This window comes from Hippichthys cyanospilos, chromosome 13, assembly GCF_059441005.1.
Source record: "Hippichthys cyanospilos isolate Australia breed blue-spotted pipefish chromosome 13, RoL_Hcya_1.0, whole genome shotgun sequence".
Lineage (NCBI taxonomy): Eukaryota > Metazoa > Chordata > Actinopteri > Syngnathiformes > Syngnathidae > Hippichthys > Hippichthys cyanospilos.
This window is the reverse complement of record NC_142381.1, coordinates 18,486,986-18,509,363: the sequence shown is the minus strand read 5'-3', so window position 1 is coordinate 18,509,363 and position 22,378 is coordinate 18,486,986. Positions and strand designations below refer to the sequence as shown.

The 22,378-nt window shown below is 37.9% G+C and overlaps 1 protein-coding gene across 3 annotated transcripts; it reads right to left on the bottom strand.

Annotated features, from left to right (window-relative positions):
* Positions 1 to 2,024: 2,024 nt before the first annotated feature.
* Positions 2,025 to 21,400, bottom strand: hars (histidyl-tRNA synthetase). Of its 3 annotated transcripts, XM_088431794.1 has the most exons (14): positions 20,941 to 21,400; positions 19,869 to 20,199; positions 19,651 to 19,740; positions 17,443 to 17,562; positions 17,262 to 17,357; positions 16,897 to 17,022; positions 14,962 to 15,069; positions 14,770 to 14,868; positions 11,754 to 11,847; positions 9,328 to 9,455; positions 7,626 to 7,898; positions 7,378 to 7,494; positions 6,864 to 7,010; positions 2,025 to 2,520 (listed from the first exon to the last, which is right to left on the bottom strand). In XM_088431794.1, exons 2-14 carry the CDS (start codon positions 19,977 to 19,979, stop codon positions 2,461 to 2,463), a joined length of 1,569 nt encoding a protein of 522 aa, XP_088287920.1. In that variant the 5' UTR covers positions 19,980 to 20,199; positions 20,941 to 21,400; the 3' UTR covers positions 2,025 to 2,460. The 3 variants fall into 3 exon arrangements, with proteins under 3 accessions (XP_088287920.1, XP_088287921.1, XP_088287922.1); XM_088431795.1 differs by lacking the exon at positions 19,869 to 20,199; XM_088431796.1 differs by lacking the exons at positions 19,869 to 20,199; positions 20,941 to 21,400 and adding an exon at positions 20,234 to 20,889.
* Between the last annotated feature and the right edge of the window lie 978 nt (positions 21,401 to 22,378).

Sequence of the window (22,378 nt, the reverse complement as noted above, 5' to 3'; positions counted from 1 at the left end):
TCCCTAATATTCATGTTGAATCTTTCCAATTAGTCACTTTGGTTTTGTTCTGAAACACTTTCAATCCTACCTTTTTGGCCAGTCTTGAAAGATGAATGAACTTCATTTTCCAGTTCATTTTGATTAAAACTTAATTACACAATTTACCCTTGGCCTGATACATATTTTGTAATTATTCATCTTTATAATAGATTATAATTGTCTCTTGTCTCCACCGGTTTCTGGCTAACAGCTAGTGATTGTCTTAGGCACACAAATTCTTCATCCTGTCTTTTACCTTTTACAGAACGACAGCAAGTTGGATGGTTTTCCATGGCCCCCTCTCATGTGATTTATTATTAGAAACGGCCAGGCAGGCCTATTGCGGTTTGCGGGCCGCAGATGTTTTTACACACAATACTACATTTCCCACAATGCAACGGAGGCACGCCTGCGCCAGCTTAACTCCATTCATCAGTAGTCATTATTAGCTAGCATAAGAGCAAAAGTTAAAAAAATGAAATAACCTGCACGCCTGCAGACGATCAATCGTCAGCTGACTATTTGTGTGCAGCAGAAACAGAAGGGTGGCGTTGGATTTTTCTCGTCTTTTTGTTGCCTCTGCATTCCGTGGTTGAAATTCGGTGTGCCGTTCTGCCAAAGGAGGTTTAACGGGCTTTGCAGCCAATTGGTTTACATATGGCTCAAAGATACCCGGTGAGTCATTAGCTCTATGGCGCCATCAAGTGGCCCGCGAGCCCAAGAGGTCGCTGCACTGAGAATTCTATGACGATTTGTTTAAAAGAATGACATGAACCTGCTTGTTACAAAATGAAAAAAAAAAAAAAAAACATATAGGTGCTATAAAGGTCTTTTTAACTTTACCTTGTTAGAAGCATTCATTTTCTATAGCACTTGGGTCGCTGGCAGGGCAGTGTTGGGAGTAATGTTTTACAAAAGTCCAGGGCAAAATGTATACTTCCTGTTATTAGTATCTACCACAGGTTGAATATGCACAATACATATACAAGTTGGACATACTCCTCTTACTGTTTGTCAAGAGATAAAGTGGTGCACTTTGTGCACGACACCTGAAGAGCTGTCCACTTTGCCTAATACCACCAGTAATTTGACAAACCATTTCAAGTGATACCAGTTAGCTGCAGGCCTAGTCCATTACTGATACAACGTTAGACTTGCACAGGCCTAAGCCATTACTGATACAGCATTAGACTTGCATGGGCCCAAGTCTCAATAAATTTGATGGTACTCATAATTAATAATTACCAAAGGGGGTTTCACATCATTTTTGCTTGGTAAACTTGGGACTTCGTGCCTCATGTAAACACATGAAGTTAAACGCCTGTTGATGGGTCTTATGATGGTATTTGAATAACAGTTCATTTGTGTTGAGTGCCCGGTTTTGTTAAGACTATAACCAATCTACACAAAACAATTGCCATGGCTCAAGGCCACATATCTTTTGTGGATTGCTCGGTTAAAAAAAAAAAAAAGAAAAGGTTTTGTGAAGGCTGCATGCTCCATTCACGTTGCACATTAGCTGTCGGAGAAGTAGCAGAAGTCGAGGAGCCCAGAGGATACTCCTGTCCCAGGGACTAGCATGGTGGCCTGCCAATAATAAAATTTCATCCATTTCCTAAAGCAGCTTATCCTCACAAGGATCACAGGCTTGCTGGTGCCTATCCCAGCCGAGTTCGGGCAGTAGACGGGGACAACCCTCAACTGGTTCCCAGCCAATTACAGGGCAGACAAAAACAACCATCCACACATCCAATCATGCCTAAAGACAATTTTGAGTGTCCAATTCACCTGCCATGCATGTTTTTTGCCGTGTGGGAGGAAGCGCGGAGGAGTTCTCTGAGAGAACGCACACGGACTCGGGGAGAAAATGCAAACTCCACACAGGAGGGTTGGAGTCAGCTGGAATTGGACTCTGGTCCCTTAACTGTGAGCCCGACGTGCTACCAACTGTCGACAGCAAGGCGTAGATAAAATGATACAAAAAAATGAAAATGCCAATAATGTTCAGGCAAAACAGTTTTATTCTGACACTGGGGAGGTCTGTCTTTTTTGTGAAGAATCAAAAGGCCAAGTATACATGTTTCCCTTTTGTTAATTCTGAACTGAATGGCATATGTAGACTGATTTTAATATGTTTCTGATATCTGACAGATACAAACCCACACATTTTCCAGAGTTTATAGTTTGACAAACATAAGCAATATTGGTCTCAGGTATTTGTCAACAGCGAGAGCAATGCATTTTGAATGACATGAAAATGCGACTTTTTTTTTTTTGTGACTGTGAACTTCATGTCTGGATTCACAACACAAAGCAATCTCAAGAAATGACAATGAAAGTGTTTTGACAAGATAATTATTTGATGAAATCTTCACACCGGACTGTCCACAAGTTATTGTCGTGTCTGCCTGAAACAGAGGAGATGGATTTGTTCCTCAACTAGGCCTCAGAGGTTCTCCTCCTGATCTCATCAACGAGACCGGCTCTTGAAATATCAACCTGTTGGGAAATACGTTGAACTTAAATTAGTGAATGTATAAAACAGAGTTCAATTCTTTTTGATCCCGTAAAGTAGACTGCACTGTACAACACCTGCTTAAACTAATCATCGTATACAGTCCCTCACTAAAGTCTTGTCGGTTATCAATTTTGTAGAAACAACAGTCTATAACCTAACTTTTGAATGATCCATTGGTTCTCAAAATCTCTCGTCTGAAAGCCAACAACCTTCCAGGTTTATTCTCGCGAAATAAATTAATTTCATTGGAGAGAGACTGATCATTTACAGAAAACAGGTCAGAATTTTGTGAGACAAAGGTGCTGTTGCCTTATAGAGAAAAAAATGTGAAAAAAATCACTTCAAATATAAAATGGGTTTGTGTGAAAGCCTTATGTAATTTCTTGTGTGACTTCTACAAACTTGGAGGTCTGCATCAATCTAGGACAGCAGTGAATCATAGAATGTAGAATCACAAAGACAGCACTTCTGCATGCCTCCCTGAGTTCATCAAGATTCTTTGCTTTCTTCTTCCATGTTTCCTCTTTTTTGATATCTCAAACGGCCAGTCCTGGAGCATCTTGATCTTCTTTGACTTGAAAAACCTTGATGTCGATTTGAATGTAAGCGATGGAGCACAATCCGACTCCAAGGTTTTAGCGCTTTTTTCGTTGGGAATGTAATATGTGGCGAATAGGTCTTGATATTTTATGTGATGTATATTGCCTTAAAGTCTGCAAATCTCTGTCATACTTAAATAGTGAACGTAACCCCCTCAAACCATTAATTTGTCGGCCACCAAAAGTAAGTTTTACATGTGAATCCCGGATCCATGGAGGCTACAGCAGGTCTCTGATAGCGATAATGGAATTCATCCAAACATCATGCTGAGGAATCCACCTTTTGCCACTTTTTCAGCATCCATTATAAGACATCTGTAGTCTTTGGAAAACACCACCCTGAATTTTTTGGTGCTTTTGTTTAGGGCATATTTCAGAGCAGTGATTTGACCATGACAGAACTTTCAAGACAGGTCTGGGTGACACAGGAACTAGAGGAGACCAGGCCTAGTAGAAGGAAAAGGGTCCTATCTTTTTGAGTTTGTGTAATACAAGGGTTAAATCGGTTTCTAAGATTTTGAAACTCTCATGTAAACTGCTTACATACAGTAAAATTTATAGTGTTGTTAAATTGATACTTGTCTTTTAGATGTCAATCATAGGCTTGAAATAAACAGTATTGCCTCGCAGTTTGTGAGGCAAAATTTGCTTCCGAAATGTTTATCTCTGTCACCCCGGAACAAGTTCTGCTCTATGACAGAACGCCCGCTAGGCGTGGGCTTGCAAAGTATGATCTCTCTGAGATGGTGCCCATGCTGTGGCACCCACCTAAACATTACACACTGCGGCTTTGAATACGGAAACCCCATTGACAATAACTGTAGTCGTCATGTGTGCCTTGGACCTTCAGTGGAAACAGAGCTCTCTGACCCACTACTTCTTGATGATCCTTGATGTGTCCCACACCACGGGCCTTTGACTTGTGTGCAAAGTCTTTTGAACATTAAATCCGGTAAGACAATTACGGATGCTTGAGACATCTTGAACAAAGATGAAGTGATATCCCTTGCGACAATCATTAACATTCCCACTCACTTGGTGGCGCAAACTTGCTTATCTTTAATTCGATATAGAATGTGTGCTGCCCCTTTACGGGAGCAGGTGTGCTGCCCCTTTAAGGAAGCAGGTGTGCTGCGCATTTAAAAGAGCAGGCGGACCATTAGCGCTGTTTGATAGTGGGCATTCCAAGCTAACGGTACTCGTGCATGCTCCAAACCAGAAGCTTGAATTTTTTTTCCCCTCTCAATCGCAATTCACTGTTTCTCAGCTATACTGCGCTTCATGTGTTTACTTTAAGTTTGTTTCAGAAACCACTGTTTACTTTTGTCTACTTTTGTATTGCAGTTTCACATTGTTTCTTGAGTAAACATTAAAACTTACCATACCTCTTGGTTTTGGTATAAGAACTCTGTTAGCGATCTGCCAAGTTAGCAACTATCGATGAGGGCAGAATAGTATACATCCATTTTCAAGTGTTTGCACAGAACATCGCAAAAATCCATTTTCGTCAAGTACTGCCTAATTTCCTCTTTGTTGTCAACAACACGGCTGTGAAAAGGAAAAGAAACTCCTATGAACCCCACTTCAAAATTAAAGTGGTGAAATATGCCATGGAGAAGAACAATTGCAAGGCAGTAAAATCCTTCAGAATTTCTGAAAAGGGAGTGAGAAATTGAAAGAAAGCACTAGACAAGTTGAAGAAAGAGTCCAGGACGACGAGGGCAAACGGGCAATGGCCCAAGAGCTTAACACCCTCGTAGACCCGTGTTGTGGCCCTCGCTTTACACCTTTTCAGCAAACTAGAACACTTCAAACTGGGAGCATATCAGGTTGTGGGATTGTCTAAATATGTGCATAGTTGACTCAACACAGCCAACTATATTCACAAGTTACATCATGACAAACGGGGATGATGTGCACCAACTGTTCTTTCTCTGATTTATTCCAAGTTGATCACAAGAGCTCAAAGATGCCACATTCTGCTACACAACAAACAATTTGGTTTACCACATGAAAAGAAATAGCACTGCATCCGGAACTTCGCTGTGTATTAAACACATGGAAGACATTCTCACGTAGAGGTAATCCTTCATCCAGACATTGCGAAGGTTAAGGATGACCCCTACTGATAAGGACGCCCCTAGTGAGAGGAATGTCTAATTTGCATATGGAAAGCCATAAAAACTCTTAAGTTACTAACCCACATCCTCTCCTAAAACCAGATTTGGCACCTCTTTCTGAAAACCTCTCTTGAAACCTTTTGCAACTGCACATATTCTTTCAGATGAAATTTTTACAACTTCTCTCTGGCAGCTATTTTAGTGGTTCCTTGTGAACCTCGCAGCTGTCATAAAATCAAACAGCAAGTGGAGACCAACTGTCTACTATCACAAGTTGTACCAACCGGTTCCTCAAGGATCTGGCACAAGTTTTCTTGAGGGTTTTGTGCTCCAGCTGTCTTGCCATTGCCCCAGCAATCAGTGATGTGGCCATCCTATCTCTCTTGTTGGCTAGGCTTTGGCCAAAATTGACCCTGGCAAACTTAACCACTGAATGAGAAGAACCCCAAAGTTTCTGTTACCGATTTTAATTTGGTATTTTCAACTCGTCAAGCTTTCCCCCGCCTCTTTATTCAAACCACCTGACACTCTGAAACTCAGTTCCTCTGTGTCTTTCCACTTACCCCGTGTCAATGAAAAAGCTGTTCTTCCACACAAATTGATTTGCCCCTTTGCAGTTGGCCAGGAATATGATTGGTGCATATTACATTTGTTTATATATCTTGGGCTTCATACATTTTTGCTTACTTCACTACACCCAATTCACACACCTCATTCTTTTCGTTCATTCATTCCTTTACCTCCCCATCCCTGTCTGATTTACCTTCCCATTCATGTGTTTTGGTAGATTTTACCATAGTGGACGCTATTTTTGTTTACCTGTATGTTTAGTAAAAGTAGTGAATAAACATCTGTACTTAAATAAGTACCTTTTGAACTGTGTGTTTTTGAATCATTGCATTATCATAGCATTATCATCTATTTTGAGAAAAAGTGCATCCTTTCACATATAAAGACTGACTAATGTTTATCGTCCAATTTCCCTTTATAAATAACCCAGAAATTGCTTGTAGTTCCCCCTTTTGTGTTGTGAAGGTAGGAAGCATTTTCTTTGCAACACAATCCTTCCAAAGTAAGAATGAACTAGATTGTGGACACACAAGTGTGCACTCTCTCTTAATGGGGATGACCTGTTAAATGGGAGTAGTCGACACACATCGCATATAAAGTCTCTTTTTAAGGGGCAAGACAACCCCAACTCTCTCTTCTCTTCCAGTTAATATTACGACCTGTTTTTGTCCACCTCAGGGTGCTAACATGGTGCCAACTTGTTGTCGAGTGAAAACGACCAATCAAAAAGGCAAAATGGCTTCCCCCTTAAATGGATAAAAGCAAGTGAATTTTTCATTTTAATTTAAATTGCACATATGCAATAATGAGATTATCGTGCTTAGGCTAACATGGCTACTTAGAACACATGATTGGAAAGTACATTTTTGGATTGAGTTCCTCTTTAATAAAAGTATCTTCATTTTACTGCCTTGTCTCTGAAAGATTCCCAACTGTGTTGGACTAATTATAGAGTACATTATTTGTGAAAAATTATTATTTTTTATTAGATAACGTAAAGGGGTTTGAAATTTTTCAGATAGCATTATACTGTACCTCCTCTCTGGTGGCCACAACGCGGAGTTTGACAACACCATCCTTCAGCTCCTGTTCACCAAGAATGGCCACAAGAGGAATCCCTGAATCCTCGCAGTGCTGTAGCTGACTGAGCAATTTGGGGTTCCTCTTGTACATCACCTCTGCCTTCAGATAAGCACAACATAGAATTATCTCATAATTAATTTAGAATAGGATACAACAGAATGTCTTTAACGTCATTCTATAGCTGGTATACAACATACAGTAAATGAGGTGCCGCTCTGATTGGTGCATATTCAAAAAAAAAATCAGTATGACCAATAAATCTTATAGACTAAAAAGCAAAGTTTCACAGAGTGCCTTTATTATTTTCAATCTTAAGTATTTTATATATATATATATATATATATATATATATATTTATATATATATATATATATATATAAAACTATTAATTTCATAGTAACTTAAAGATTAATCAACAGCCCTATTTGACAACTCTTGCTGATGAAATACAGAGGAAAAGCCTCACCTTGATTCCAGCATTCCAGAGTTCTGTTACAAGTTTGAGTCTCTCCTCCATCAAGTTCTTCTGTGCAGATGCCACCATCACTTGTACCGCAGTTGTGCGTATCTTCAATGCTAAAGCCTAAAGTAAACCATTCTTATGAATCTGTCGGTAACCTTTCCTCTGACTTACACAAGAATAACATTTAACAAAAAATTCCTTTTAACAAAAGCTATACAAAATTACAGTCCAGAAACCTACCCCATACATACCTCAGCTCTTTGCTCCATGAAGGAGAAGATTCTCTCAATGCCAATGCTGACACCCACACATGGCACTTTCTTGCCATTGGGGTCAAACATGCCAACCAAGCCATCGTAGCGACCCCCTCCAGCAACGCTGCCCACACTAACAAAGTCATCAGCAGGGGAATCAATTTGAACTTCTGTGGAATGGGACTCTACACCTGCTTGAGACAGCACCGCTTCATATATAACTCCTGTATAATAGTCCAGACCTCGAGCAAGGCTGAGGTCAAACACCACCTGGAGAATACAAGATTAACATTAGAGCACCAACAAAGATTTTATAACACACGTGCGCACACACAGACACACGCACACCTAATACAGTGTTCCCTCGCCACTTCAAGCTTCACTTCTCGCAGCCTCAGTTCTTTGCGTTTTTTGTTTGTTTTTTTCCAAAGGACCGTCACATCACCCCAGCGCACGATACACTGCAACCCTCCCACACTCAGTCCAACTGTCTGTCTCATTCTAACAGCCCTAATACACAATCTTGTTTAAAAGAAGCAATTTATGCTTAAAACTAACTTTTTTTTTTCGCTAGCCAGCAGGAGACAATCCATCATTCAAGCAAATGTGTGTATCTGTTCAAAGTGTCAACTTAGGGAACAACTATGAAACAGAACTGAAAAAATGTGAATCAATCAATGCCTGTGCTCAAAAAGAGTTTTAAAAGTATTATTACAAATATTAAAAATATATATGTCTAAATTTAATATTGATGATGTGTTCTGATTGTACATATGTATATTATATATACGTAGCACTTACTATACTATTTTGGTACCAATTTTTAACATGTATGTACAATTTTGATGTTTTTACCTGGGGTTCTAAACGCATTTAACATGGATTGCCAGTCATGCGGCAAACTCGCCTTTATATATATATATATATATATATATATATATATATATATATATATATATATATATATATATATATAATAGCTAATGGGTTTAGAACCCCAGGGAAAAGCATAAAAATTGTACATACATATTAAAAATTAGTACCAAAATAGTATAGTACGTACTACATATATATAATATATATGTATAAAATCAGAAAACATCATAAATGAAAAAAATAGAAAGGATTTATTTACCTTTGAGTGCCGCTTGTTATGCCCATATTCCCTAATAAGGGGTATCTCCAGCATCGTTTCCGTATAAATCATCTTTTTACTTCTCTTTTTAAAATCACTAGCAATCTTGGGACCCATGGCTAGCCCTTTCAACTTTGAATTAAGCAGTAAAATGCACTATAAAAACGGTTTTGTAACCACTCACAATCGAAAAAAGCTTTACCGTTCCGCCATTTTGAAACAAGTGAGGCCGACTAATAACAGACCACAGACCAGCATTATAGTCACGTGTTGCATGGAAGCAGCTAGACGGGAATAGTAACCAGCAGTGAACCCCCAAGGGTCATGACAGTTGTTTTTGTCACAAATCCGGGATAATGTCATATATATATATATATATATATATATATATATATATATATATATATATATATACACACACACACACACACACACACACAATTTAAAAAACAGAGTGAAACAAGAGGAAGAGATGGGAGGGAGGGCGAGAGAGACGAGAGAAATGAAAGAGAGACGAGAGAAATGAAATAGCGCATACTTGCCATAATGATTGATATTTTGTACCTTGTCTGTAACTTGAAAAAGTTCCAAGTAGCTGAAGAGCAGTTTGATGTCTGATAGACCTGCACAAGCTTGCTTACTCTGAGACATTTTTTGGTCCTGAAGGAGGCGCTCTGCTAAGTCCATACCACCTACAAATAAATAAATAAAACAACAAAAATGAAAAAGATAAAATGACAGTCTTTCTTACATAACTGATTAAACACCGTCCCCATACCGCACATACATGTGGTTAAACACAAATGTGAGAGGCGGTGTCTATAGAAGCCAAGGTTAGAAATACAGTCGTCAAAGAGAGGAGCTAAGTTTGGACATAGTTGTCGAACGGCAGTCTTCGAGGGCCGCTTTCCTGCATGTGTTACGGTTTGCTCATTAGTAAGCTCTACAAGAGCTTGAAAATGATCCTAATCATTTAAATCAGGTTTGTTTGAGAGAGAAGATTAGAACACATTGGCCCTTGATAGCTGGAGTTGGACAACTATGAGTTTGGCAATGGGCGAATGCGGTGTGCATTATAGAGCTCCCGAGTTATAGAACTCCGTGTTCAAAGTTTCTAAAAAGTATTTGAACAAGAAATTTAAGACAAGAATCAATGCAAGATCTCTCATTTTGACAGCATTTTCAACTACAGTGGATTATTCATAGCTCATCATGTCCCCTATAGTATGGGGTCAAAATTGTAGCAAATGTATTCCCAAATGCGTATTTCAAATCACAAATGCGTATTTTAATCCACAAATGTGTAACCAAAGTCATAAATGCATAACAAAAGTCATGAATGTGCAATGAGAACCAGAAATGTACAACGAGATTCACAAATGCGCAACAGAAATCCATAGATGCGCGACAAAAATCACAAATGCGTAACGAAAATCACAAATGCGCAACAGAAAAATAAAATGTTAACATTAACATTTGTTCATGTTAATAAGTTTTAACATTTCAACATAAACCTTTGTTTATGTTAATGGTAATGTTAATCTGTGTTAACATTTTATTTGCATTTTATTTTTACATAATTTGCAATTTAAAGAAAATTACGTAAATGGTACTTACACAGTATCATTGAATAGAAGATGTGTCCATGTTTCTTTCCAAAAAACAAAAACCCAACACGTTTTAATACCTAGTCTTCAAGCCTACTTGGGAATTTTTGAGGTACTGGTATCATCCCCTGGTGGTTCAGTCCCCTGGTGAGTTGCGACGGAGCCACACACAAGTCCATGGATACGATTTTGCAAATCCTCTCACGCTTTTGCAAATGCCCTCACGCATTCGTGATTCCCGTGCCGCAGGACTAACACATGTAAGAATCCAGCCAATTCAGGAGGCCAAGTGTTCGCAGATCGCCCTAATTACAGACCTACAGTATGTACGCATTCGATTATGTGTTTACATACAAATCATGGTTCACATTTACACATTTGTGACTTCAGGCCCGCATTTGTGGATTTTTACTGCACATTTGTGGATTTTTGTTACGCATTTGTGACTCTCGGTAAGCATTTGTGATTTTTTTTGTGCATTTGTAGATTTCTGTTGCACATTTGTGAATCTCCTTATGCAATCGTCACTTTAGTCACGCATTTGTAGTTCCGGGTGTGTGTGTAACTGGTTACACATTTGTGGATTGAAATTCGCATTTGTGAATCTCGTTACGCATTTGTCACTTCAGTCACACATGTGTAGTTCTCGTTGCACATTTGTGACTTTGGTTACACATTTGTGGATTGAAATGTGCATGTGACTTTGGTTACACATTTATGGAATGAAGTACGCATTTGTGACTTTGGTTACACATTTTTGGATTGAAATAAGCATTTGTTAATAAAAACACACATTTGTCATTTTGGTTACAAATTTGTGAATTGAAATACACAATTGTGAATTGAAATAGGCATTTGTGAATAGTTTTGCTAAAGTTCTGACCGCATACCGAGTCCCTCATCCATAGTACATCCTTTCACATGGCTTAATTTGACATTTTTGGAAGGTTTCAAGGTGTTAAACGTGCTTAACAATTTTTGTAAAACTACTCGAGGTGAAACATGCAAATAGGGCTGCTTCCTTAAATATCTGTAGGAGGCGCTAATTAGACATTTTGTAAAAATTGTACAAAATTTAATGAGATATAAATTATTTTGCCAGGCCTGATTTGTCTGCAAAGGTTCAAGCGTTTTCCGGGATGACAAGACCATCAAAATTTAGTGTTGTTATTCTGGAATATAACTTGTTGACACAACAAGAGTTTTACAAAAAAAAAATCATCCAATTCATGTTTTGATACAGTATCATCAAGGCCTAACCATCATTCTGCATGAGGAAGTATAAAATATATATTGGGCAAAGGTTTTAAAATGTACTTCACAACAAACAAAACATGTCACTGACAATTTATTCTGTACATTCTAATAATATTGTACTCTTACCCTGCATGCTGACATATTCCCCAATGTGATCAGCAGCCTCATTTGACAGGCCTTTCTCATTCACCATCTCTCTCTTCACTTCTTCCCAAGGCATCTGGTTGAGGGTTGGTCACAAAGGAAAGATTAGCAGCAAAGCATAAAACAGCAAAAAAAAAGAGGAAAAATTGTTATTTTATGTTGATAGCTATAACACAACACAACACAACACAATGGAAAGAGAAATGTATGCGAAATTTCTAGGGCTGTCAACATTACAGCGTTAACTTTGTAGAGTAAATTTTTAAAAGTGTTAAAAGAAATAAATCACGTTTAATCAGTTCTATTTAATTCTTGTAGCAGCTCTCAACTCTGCTATTGTTTTTTTTTTTTTTTTTTTTACAGTTTTAATTAAAAATGTGCTCATCAGCTCATTGGAAAATTTTTACATTTGCACACTTTGCAAAGTCAAGTTCAAACTGTAATTTTTGGTTGTACATCGTTAATGTAACTCAAAGCAAAATATGTACGATACCTACGTATCTCATGGCAAAAGACTGTAGTGCTGTTGGGCAGCTTTCAAACTATAAATGAGAAATTTTTAGAATAGTCTCTTTGAGAAGACTCTTAAAAAATGCTTGCAACCATTATTTAGATTTGGTAAGATTTTTTTTAAAGTTGTATTTTACAGCAAAATATAATAAATATAATAAATAAATAAATAAAGCTACTACAAGAGTAAGCAGTAGCAATTGTTAATGTTCCCCATAAAAGGAAAATCATGCTAGAAATGCAGTGAGAAGGCCAACATATGCAGACACAAAAGCCTTAGTGTGTTTTTCATTCTAAATTGCTCCAGGTGGTGTCACAGAATTACAAATTGACTATTCTTTCTCCTGCAACTATTGCTCCTGACACAAACAAAACAACATGGTAATAAAACCACGTTCAACTTCTATTTTAGGGTGCTAAAAACACTTCATCAGGCTGACATTGAGATTGGCATATGGCAAGTGTTGCCATATGGAGGGCTGCACGACTATGTCCAAAATAATACTGTATTTTTCGGACTATAAGCCGCGACTTTTTCCTCATGATTTGAGCGCTGCGGCTTATAGTCCAGTGCGGCTTATCTGTGTTTTCAGGGATGTGTTTTTAATTTTTTGCTAGCCCCCAGCAAGCAAATGTATCTGTTCGAGGTGTCAATTTATGGAACAACTATGAAATGGAACTGAGAAGATGTGAATCAATGGCTGTGTTAAAAAAAAAAAAGTTAAAAAAAATATTAAAAAATTATATATATATATATATATATATATATATATATATATATATATATATATATATATATATGTCTAAATTGAATGAGAGAACGTATAAAATTTGGGGTAATTTGTGATGTGTAAATTTTATATACAGTACACAATATATATGATTTTATTTATGTATTTATGATTGTATATATGAATTACCGGTATGTGGAATGTGCTTTTATATTCACTAAAATAATGTATCAAACAAAGGCAGACAAAAAAAAGATGCTATTGAAGTATTGATTTTGGTTTTGAACTGCTATTTAACTGCTCCTGTATTTAACTAACAGTATTTTGTAAGTGTTGAAAATATCCATCCATCCATCCATTTTCTATAAATATGTTGGGACTAAACGTGCAGGCGTGTTCAGTCTGTTAAAGAGAGGATGTTGGCAGACAATTCCAAAAAAAAAAAACAACTAAATGACTAAAAAAAAAAAAAAAAAATCAACAAACTTCATATACCATTTTTTGCATAAAGATCTGATGTTATTACCTGCGACTTATAGTCCAGTGCGGCTTATCCGGGATAAAAATCATTTTTGCTCATATTTTGCTGCTGCGGCTAATATACCGATGCAGCTTATAGTCCGGAAAATACGGTAATCATGATTACTTTGGTCAGTATTGAAATCATGATTATTAATCACGATTATTCGTCATCTTTGGTCAAACAAGTCTATTTATTGCAGGTTTTTTAAACAAGCAGTATATGAACAAGGCATCAAGGCTTGATACTTACAAACAATTAAATAAAGTAAAATAAATAAAGTAAATAATTACAACAATCAAAAAAAAAAAAAAAAAAAATGAAGCCTACTTAGAACCAAGCACATTGTTTACTTTTGAGCAATTTTTAATCTATTATCAGTCCAAATGTCATTTTCGGTTATTTCACACTGAATTTATTCACTTTTTTTGCCAATCAGATTTTCCAAAATGGATCTCATTTGACAACTAGCAAGGTATATATAAGGAAACAGGTGAGAAACTCAACACCATTTCACTCTGGTGCTGATGGGAGGCTGCTAAAAGTACCGGGTCATTTCAAACTGAATTTATTGCAATATTTTGACAATCAGGTTTTTCAAAATGGGTCTCAAATGAAACCTGAAATCTTGGGAGCGTGCCCGCAAAGCCAACTTCATTGCGTTCCACTCCCTCACTTGAGTCTGCTCTAGTAGATTCAACCCATCGAAATTCTTCCAAGATTTCTTTAAAGACTCATCTCTCTCCAGCATGCGTGTTTACCAGGAGTTACTATCAGTATTTAGGTCATTGTAATCCTTTTCAGCTGAATCATAAAAGTGTTTGTACCGGTGAACTTCCATAAGCAATAGTTTGTCCGCCATATTGTTCGCGCGGGAGAAACTCCAGATGGTACGAGTTGCAGAAATCTGTCCAAGGATGCTGACGCCCTTCTTGTGGGATTTGCTCGCTTGCTATTTCTTAAGCTTAATGAAGTCTTAACCTTGCGTTTGCCTCCATGTGGTAGGATGACTGAAAGCACTTGATTTGACAAGTATGTAGATGGCTTTTGAAATGTTCATATCGCCATGGATCAACTAAATTAATTGTGGCGGCCATTATCGTGATTTTATTAAAATTGTGCAGCCCTAGCCTTATGCCATATTGCTTTGTAAAATTAATTGTGGCTTTTGATTGGTGACAGTCGCAGCAAGTTAACAAATATCGAAAACCCTAGTGAACATAATAATTCTGCCTACCTTGTCCAGTTTGTCCACTGTTGAACAAATTGTGCGAAACATGTCATCTGGAACACCACACACAGCAAACATCCCATCAAGGATGCGTCTGTCATTGACCTTAAACATAGAACGAAGGTAAAGGTAGGTGAAGGTAACCCTTTGATAAGATTCAGGTATTTTAATAAACCAAGATTGTCTGTGTAATGCTACCTTGATTCGGAAATCTCCGAGGTCCAGCTCACTGAGGATTTCATGGACAATTCTCAAGCACTCAGCATCTGGAACCATGCTATCATACTGCCCAGCAATATCAAAATCCTATAGCGCAGAGAATTAATAATGAAATGCAGTCATTATGAATAACAACAATCCCAAAATATAAGAACACTGAAGCAACAGTAACAGTTCAAGAGGCAGTGCTTGTACTTGAACGCAAATAATAACAAGAATGTTTTTTTTTTTAAGTCTATTTGTCAAAGACAGTCAATATTTAAGGAACCAAAGCAACAAGGTAGATGTTGGTGTTTGTCGTTTTCTAAAGATATGTCAAAATTGAACCATTTTCTGTAAATTCCATGTTATTTTACAAAAAAAAAAACACAGAACCTCCCCAGTTGTCAACATATTTGGGAACTCAATTATGTATTTAGAGCAGGAAGTGATGCAAAAACATTTAATATCCATTCATGTTTGAAATTACTGAGGTCTATTTATGCAAATTTTGAAGTGCAGTGGAGTACACAATGGTGTATCTTCTTTCAAACACAAAATATATATGTGTAACAAAAAAATATAATTGAATGCATCAATTTGAAATATTGAGAGAGAGAGAGAAAAAAAACAGGTGCAATTGAAAGACAGTATAAATGTACAGTAAAATATAATTCCATAAACACTGCATAGTCAAACCATGCTATATAATCAATAATGTCCTCAGACCCTAACCCTAACCCAGAAAAAAAATATTGAATTGTATTTTTTAAATGACATCCTTTAGATGGCATCTTCTTGTCCCAATGCATTCTTAAAATCGGTTGTTGTGTATATATGCATGGTCAACTGTGGGACCTTATATGGACAGGTGTGTGTCTTTACAAATCATGTCCCATCAGCTGATTTTACCGCAGGCAAACTCCGATTAAGCTGTAGAAACATCAAGGACGATCAGTGGAAAAAGGATGCAAATGAGCTTAATTTTTCCCTTCACCATAAAGGATGTGAATACTTATGTAAATTGGATTTCTTAGTTTTCTATTTTTAATACTCAAAAAACTTGTGAATATAAGCACCACATTGCCATATACATGGTTAAGTTCCCCAATATGTTGAAAAATGTATTATGCCATTCAAAAATTCACTTTAAATGGGCTGTTATCCTTAAAATCAGGGGTGGGCAATTCCAGGCCTCGGGGGCCGGTGTCCTGCATGTTTTCCTGTTTTCTCTATCAAACACACCTGATTCAAATGATTAGAATTATTCTCAAGCTCCAGCAGAGCTTGTTGATGAGCTAATGGTTTAAATCAGGTGTGTTAGGGAGAGAAAACTGGAAAACATGCAGGACACCGGCCCTCGAGGGTTGGAGTTGCCCACCCCTGCTTAAAATGGTACAACTATGACAGCGTAAGGTGCAGATTCTGATAATACATAGAACACATACAATTTATGGGTCTGTTCCAGCATACAAAAAGTAAGGGCCTTCATATGGCCAAAAATGTTGTGTACAATTGATAAATTCCAAAAGTGGGTGTAGCACTGAAAATTTCAAGGGCCCTATCTTGAAAACAGTTTGAGCAAAGAGGCTCAAAACTCAATATTCTTTCATCTTACATAAGGCACAAACATATATATATTTTTAAAAGGCAAATTGAAAAGGTCTCTGTAGGAAATCTCAAATAAAAAAAAATAGTTAAGCTTATAATTTGTCATGACAAGTCAACACTTTAAAAAAAATTTTTTTTTAAATTAAAGCGCAAAAAAAAAAAAAGAACAAAAAGAGATTCTAGAGTGCCTCCCTGACAAACATTTGCACACTTTTCCACAAATATCAGACAACTCCTAGTTGACAAAATTGGGCAAATCAGTAAAATTTAACAGCAGGAGGAAGTCATACTGTACATGAATAGGAAAAATTGAAATGGACTCACACATTGGTAAAATTCTCGATAGCGGCCTCGGGTCATAGCTGGGTTATCACGGCGGTAGACTTTAGCAATATGATACCGCTTGATGTTGGTGATCTTGTTCATCGCCAGGTAACGAGCAAATGGCACCTCAAAGTCAAGATATTAAGGCCAAAACATCCTTTTCTTGTGACATAGGATGTGAAAGAGATATAAAATACGGTCTTAAAATGTGTGTAATTTGTGTTGCTTGTTGGATACACTGATGAAAAACAGAATGTATCATTTGAGTTTAATATTTAGTGTTATTTAAATATGGCAAAACTAAATGTGCATAAGCCTCAGCATTCTGGACTATCACATGGGAGGGATGAATACGTTAAGGATACAGTGAGGTCATATCTAAGGGACAGCAGCTCTCCTCCTTGGTCTTTAAGATCATAGATGAGCTTTGAGTCTTCACCATACTTCCCTGTCAAGGTCTCCTACATATCAAATAAGCACAGCATGTTACGTTTCAAAGATAAATACTCACAATTGGCGTTTGTGTAAGGGTGTGGTAATCTTGACCTTGAGTTCAAAAACAGGTGTGTCGATGGTTTCTGCTCCATGACGTTTGAAGCAGTTGATGATGGTGTTAAAAACTCTCTCTCGTATTGCCATCTGCTTAGGGTTGTAGTCTCTCGTTCCCTGAAATGACGACAATTATTTGCCAGTTTTAATGAATTTGCCACTAATTATGACACTACTTTTTTGTATTGACCATTTTTTTCTTTTTATTTAGTTGTGTAATAAGTACAAGGCACTGCAAAAAGAGAATATGTTCTCAATGGTCTTAGCTCGACAAGGTGCTAAGGCCAATAGGATAGTGATACCCGATTAATACCAAAAGATAAGTAGTGTATTCCTCTGAGTACAAGTTGAGTTTCTTCCCCTCATTTTCAACCCCCATGTTAGGGGGCTCGACTTATAACTGTAAAACTCAAAACAGACCATTTTTTTCCACATCTGTGTTTGAATAACATTAATTCAAATTCAAAATAAGTAATATCATGTCGTTTACAAGGTTTAAAATGATTGTATATAAAGTGGACCCCAGGATTACGGCGTCGTTACAGCCTTACGTTTTTTTCTCATTACGATGTTGAATACTGAGATTTTTCGTCCCCTTTAAGGCATTTATCCCGCTTTACGACTAACATCAACAACTGTCATGATCTGTGGGGTTGCTTGTGTTTGTTGTTTTGCCTCCCACTTGAGGTGTTTTTAGGTAATTGCTCTTATTTTCTGTTGGCGTCAAACGACCTCCGCTGCAACACGTCACTGAATGCTGGTCTGCTATTGATCAGCATCTCGACACCCTACAGATCTACTAGGTCAGTGTGATGAGGTCATAAAGATGCTGGTCTATTGGTCGGCACAGGGGGTCACAAAGATGGCTGCCTAAAACTTGATCTCGTGAGAGAGTGCTTTCAGTAATGTATTTATTATGCATTTTAGCGATTAATTCAACCTTGAATTGGTTATACATGCGTCCCAAGATTGCTAGTGATGTTAAAGAGAGAGGTTAGAAGAGGATTTATATGGAAACAAAGCTGGAAATAATCAAGGTACACGAAGAAAGCTACCTTTACTCGGGAATATGGCCATAACAAGCATCACTCAAAGGTTAATAAATCCTTTACATCATTTTTTATTTATGATGTTATTTAATTGTTTGCACGTAGATTTTACCTAAGTGGCACTTACTGTCCAATTTTGATACCAGTTTTTAAGATGTGTATACAATTTTTATGTTTTTACACACATTAATTAACACACTAATTAACATAGGTTTGGATTGCCTGCCATACAGTAGATTGCCGTTACAATCCCAACTGTGGAACGGATTACTCTCGTAAACCGGGGGCCCGGTGCATCTCTAATTCTAATGCATCTGTTTTAGAGTGTTTGCACAGAACATTGCAAAAATGTACTTTCGTCAAGCGCCGCCTAATTGCCTCTTTGTTGTCAATGTAAAAAAAAAAAAATAAAGCATTAAAACTTGAAATAATTTTATTGTGTCAACTTTAGTTTTAGCATTTGCGTCTATGCGCACGCGTATATTCCCCGTCTTCCCCGGCCTCAGCAGGATGTAGAATGTAGAAATGCCTCTAAAAGTACCGTAATTTAATCATTTTGATAACAATCTGATCGCTTTAATAACACACACCATGTGTTTTAATTGGACAGCGAAGATATATGTTATCACTAAAGTCTGGAGTAGACTTATACTTGTGTTTTTGTAAAAAACACCCAAATGAAAGTTTAAAAAAAAGTAGGGGGGCGGGGGGCATAAGAGAGGTCAATTTGTACTTGGAGAAAATATAGAATGTGTCTGCGGCTTAATTAGCCTTCACTAATTCTCTTTTGACTGCTGTAAAATGAGTACTTGCATTCAATTATATTAAATACCAAAATTAGCATTCACAACTCAAAAAAAAAAGCATAATTGTGCAAGAAATGCAATTATTGTACATGTCTGCTCTGTCATGCTATTTCAATTTTTTTCTATTTCCTCAATTCACTATTGCTAATGAAATGATACAAATTCCCCCAATTTGGGACTAATACACGTTCTATGGGAAAAATATTATTTAAAATATACTTCTGATTTATTTGTCACTTTCTCTAAGCTGATGTAAGCAGTGACATCTTACTTTACATCAGAACCAAAACTATAGGCAAAAAAAAATACAAAAAATATATCTTAAGTCAGTCTAAGTACAGTAAACTTACCTTAGCTGTTTTGAGAACAAATTGATGTTTTCCATCATCTCCTCCCAAGCGTGCCTTTAGCTCTAAAAGTTTGGCAACTTCTTTGTCAATCTGTGAAGGACAAGCCAGTAATTGAAATTTGGACATGTGACATTATGTCAGCTATGGTTCAGTTCTTGCATATGTAATGGCATTGCAATACAAACGCATGATACAATTGATATACATGCAATACATACCTGCGCCACAGTGATTCCCGTCAAACAATGACGAGATTGGACACGGTTAGCAAGTTGAAAGCCCACCATAACAGCGCGGGTTCGGACAGCAAACATGCCAAGCATGATCATCAAGCAGCGGAGGACAAAACCACGTCAAAAATAAAGAACAAATTTCAGCAGTGCATCATCCAGTGGTATTGTGGCAGCCATCCCCAAAGCCATTCGACGTAATGAGGAGCCAGTTGGTACAACGTATCCCATGGGTGGTCAATGTATATCCGTGGAGGGCCAGCAGTACACCAAAGGTCAGGCAGGAAGAACAGGAGAAAAGTGGTAAGCAACCCAATCACTAGGGATGGCGGTGTATGATGCATCATCATTACCCCAGTTGAGGAGGACAGAACATAGTACCAAGTCAATCAAAGTATCCGGCCCAATGCAGTCCACATATCATACACACACAATCCTGATGTAAACGTAGCACAAAATATGTATTGCATCAGCCTTCACCGTAGCACTAGACATTAGCATTGAATCACCGGTCCGCCAAGCTTCACTTTCACAGCCAACTGCAATTAAAACTAACATTACAGAATTGGGGGCCGAAAACGGTGTTGCGGCAGGTTGTCAAAGTACGCAATTTAGGTTTTATCGGTGTATTTTCTAACCGTGACTTTATCACTTGAATATGCGTTGCAACTGCAGCTGCTAAGCAATTGCATCACCCGTCTGCATAAAACAGACACGAAAGAAAAAGTAAAGCACTAAGTCTAAGTTATGAGACCGTATGTCCATATATGTGAAAGTATTACATAGCGTTTCCGGGATGTGTGCGAACATATCTGGCCATATGGGCAAAATGCTAACGGTAGCAAGCCACGAGAATGAATGAACGCCATGCATTAACACTTCCCGGAAGAAAGTGGTTTATAAAAATGACGTGATAGCAGTAACTGGCGTGACCTACGTTGAAGAGAACAGACCGAATGTATGCGGCTCTTCTTCGTGCGTGACACATGGACAGACCATGTTTAAAACACGTCAACGGTGCAACGTGAGGCCATTAAAACACAACTATAACATTACTTACCTGCTCTTTGCTTGCCTTCTCAGACTTCATCCTCCGAACAATGTCACCTTGTACTTTAATCGCTTCTTGGATTTGGGTTTTGTCTTCCATTCTTAGTCAAATGTATACCTCTGTCCTAGCTACTTGTGGCCCGAGTAAGACAACCCAACCCTGCTCCAAGACTATTGGGCGCGTTCGGAAATTCCCTCGGACGCTTGCTCACTGCTCTGTGTGGCGTGTTCGGAGAGGCAGAGCTCGCTCCCTTTTTGTTAATTTCCGAACGCAGATTGGTTTCTAAACCAAACGGCGACGGTGTTTTAACGGTATCCAACTTTACTGCTCGACCCGCTTGGCACACTGGGTTCCCAGTCGGAGCGCTGAGTGTGCCCACCGGTTCTCAGATTTTGGATCACGCTGAATTTCCGAACGACAGATGACAAACGCACTGAATGATGGTCGTAGTGAACCAGTGAGCTCTCAGAGTGTGTTTCCGAACGCGCCCAGAGACATATCTCTAGACCCCGGGTTTGTCGTTGTAAGATTGAAACGGCGTCGCCATATTGGATGTGGCAAAGTGATGTGACCAGCCCCACTTTTCAACATTAAAAAATCCCCAAAAAACCGGAATATTTCTTACAAGCTCATATTCATCAAGATGGTGGCGGATTCGAACGATCGAAGTCGAGGGGTATTGTAATGTATGTCTTTGCGCTTCTTCTAATCTATGCATTTTGATAATGGAACATAACAACGCTGCATTCTGGGCCTGGCAGTAGAGCAGCACCTTGGATTTGGCCGCCGCTTTTTGTGGAAAATTCGGAGCAGGTCGGCATGCATGGCAAACGTTCGCAAAAGACACATAGTTTTTTTTTTGTTTTTTAAGTAAAATAACTATTTTACCAGCCCACTCTAAAACTAGTGTTTTTGTTTTGGTTTTACATGCACACTGTTGTGTTATCTAGCTCACAGGTGTTGAAGTCCAGTCCTCGACCCGCCAGTATCTTGCATGTTTTCGAACCCTCTCTCTCAAACTCAACTGATTTAAATAAATTAGGATCCTTTCTATGGAGGACCAAAAGTGCCAAAAGCTCCAGCAGAGTTGGTTAATAAGGTCCTCATTTGAATCAGGTGTTTTTGTTTTTTTGTATTTTTGTATGGGGGGGGGCATGCATTTTTTCAGTTTATTTTTAAAATTTTATTAAACATGCAAGAGGTTTAATAAAAGTAATTAATCCATTCAACTACACAAAGCAACGTAAAGGGTTAAATAAGGCTTTGTCAACATGTAACCGTTTTATTTAAATCCGCATGGACTCCCCTCGTCGTTATTTTAAAAAAAAACGTCATGTCTAAATGAAACCTAGTGCGGTTTCAAATTCGTATCCAATCATGCCAAAACGCTAGGCAGCAGTAATGTCACAATGTCTGCCCAATCAGAAAGAACTTCCGCCTCTGGCAA

What these genes read in the sequence shown, in the direction of transcription:
- hars (XM_088431794.1), bottom strand. Translation starts at nt 19,979, where the DNA reads ATGATCATGCTTGGCATGTTTGCTGTCCGAACCCGCGCTGTTATGGTG. An exon ending in TTGTTCTCAAAACAGCTAAG is followed by an intron (nt 17,563 to 19,650) that starts GTAAGTTTACTG and finishes TCGTCATTTCAG; the next exon opens with GGAACGAGAGACTACAACCC. An exon ending in TTTTTCAAGTTACAGACAAG is followed by an intron (nt 7,899 to 9,327) that starts GTACAAAATATC and finishes TGTATTCTCCAG; the next exon opens with GTGGTGTTTGACCTCAGCCT.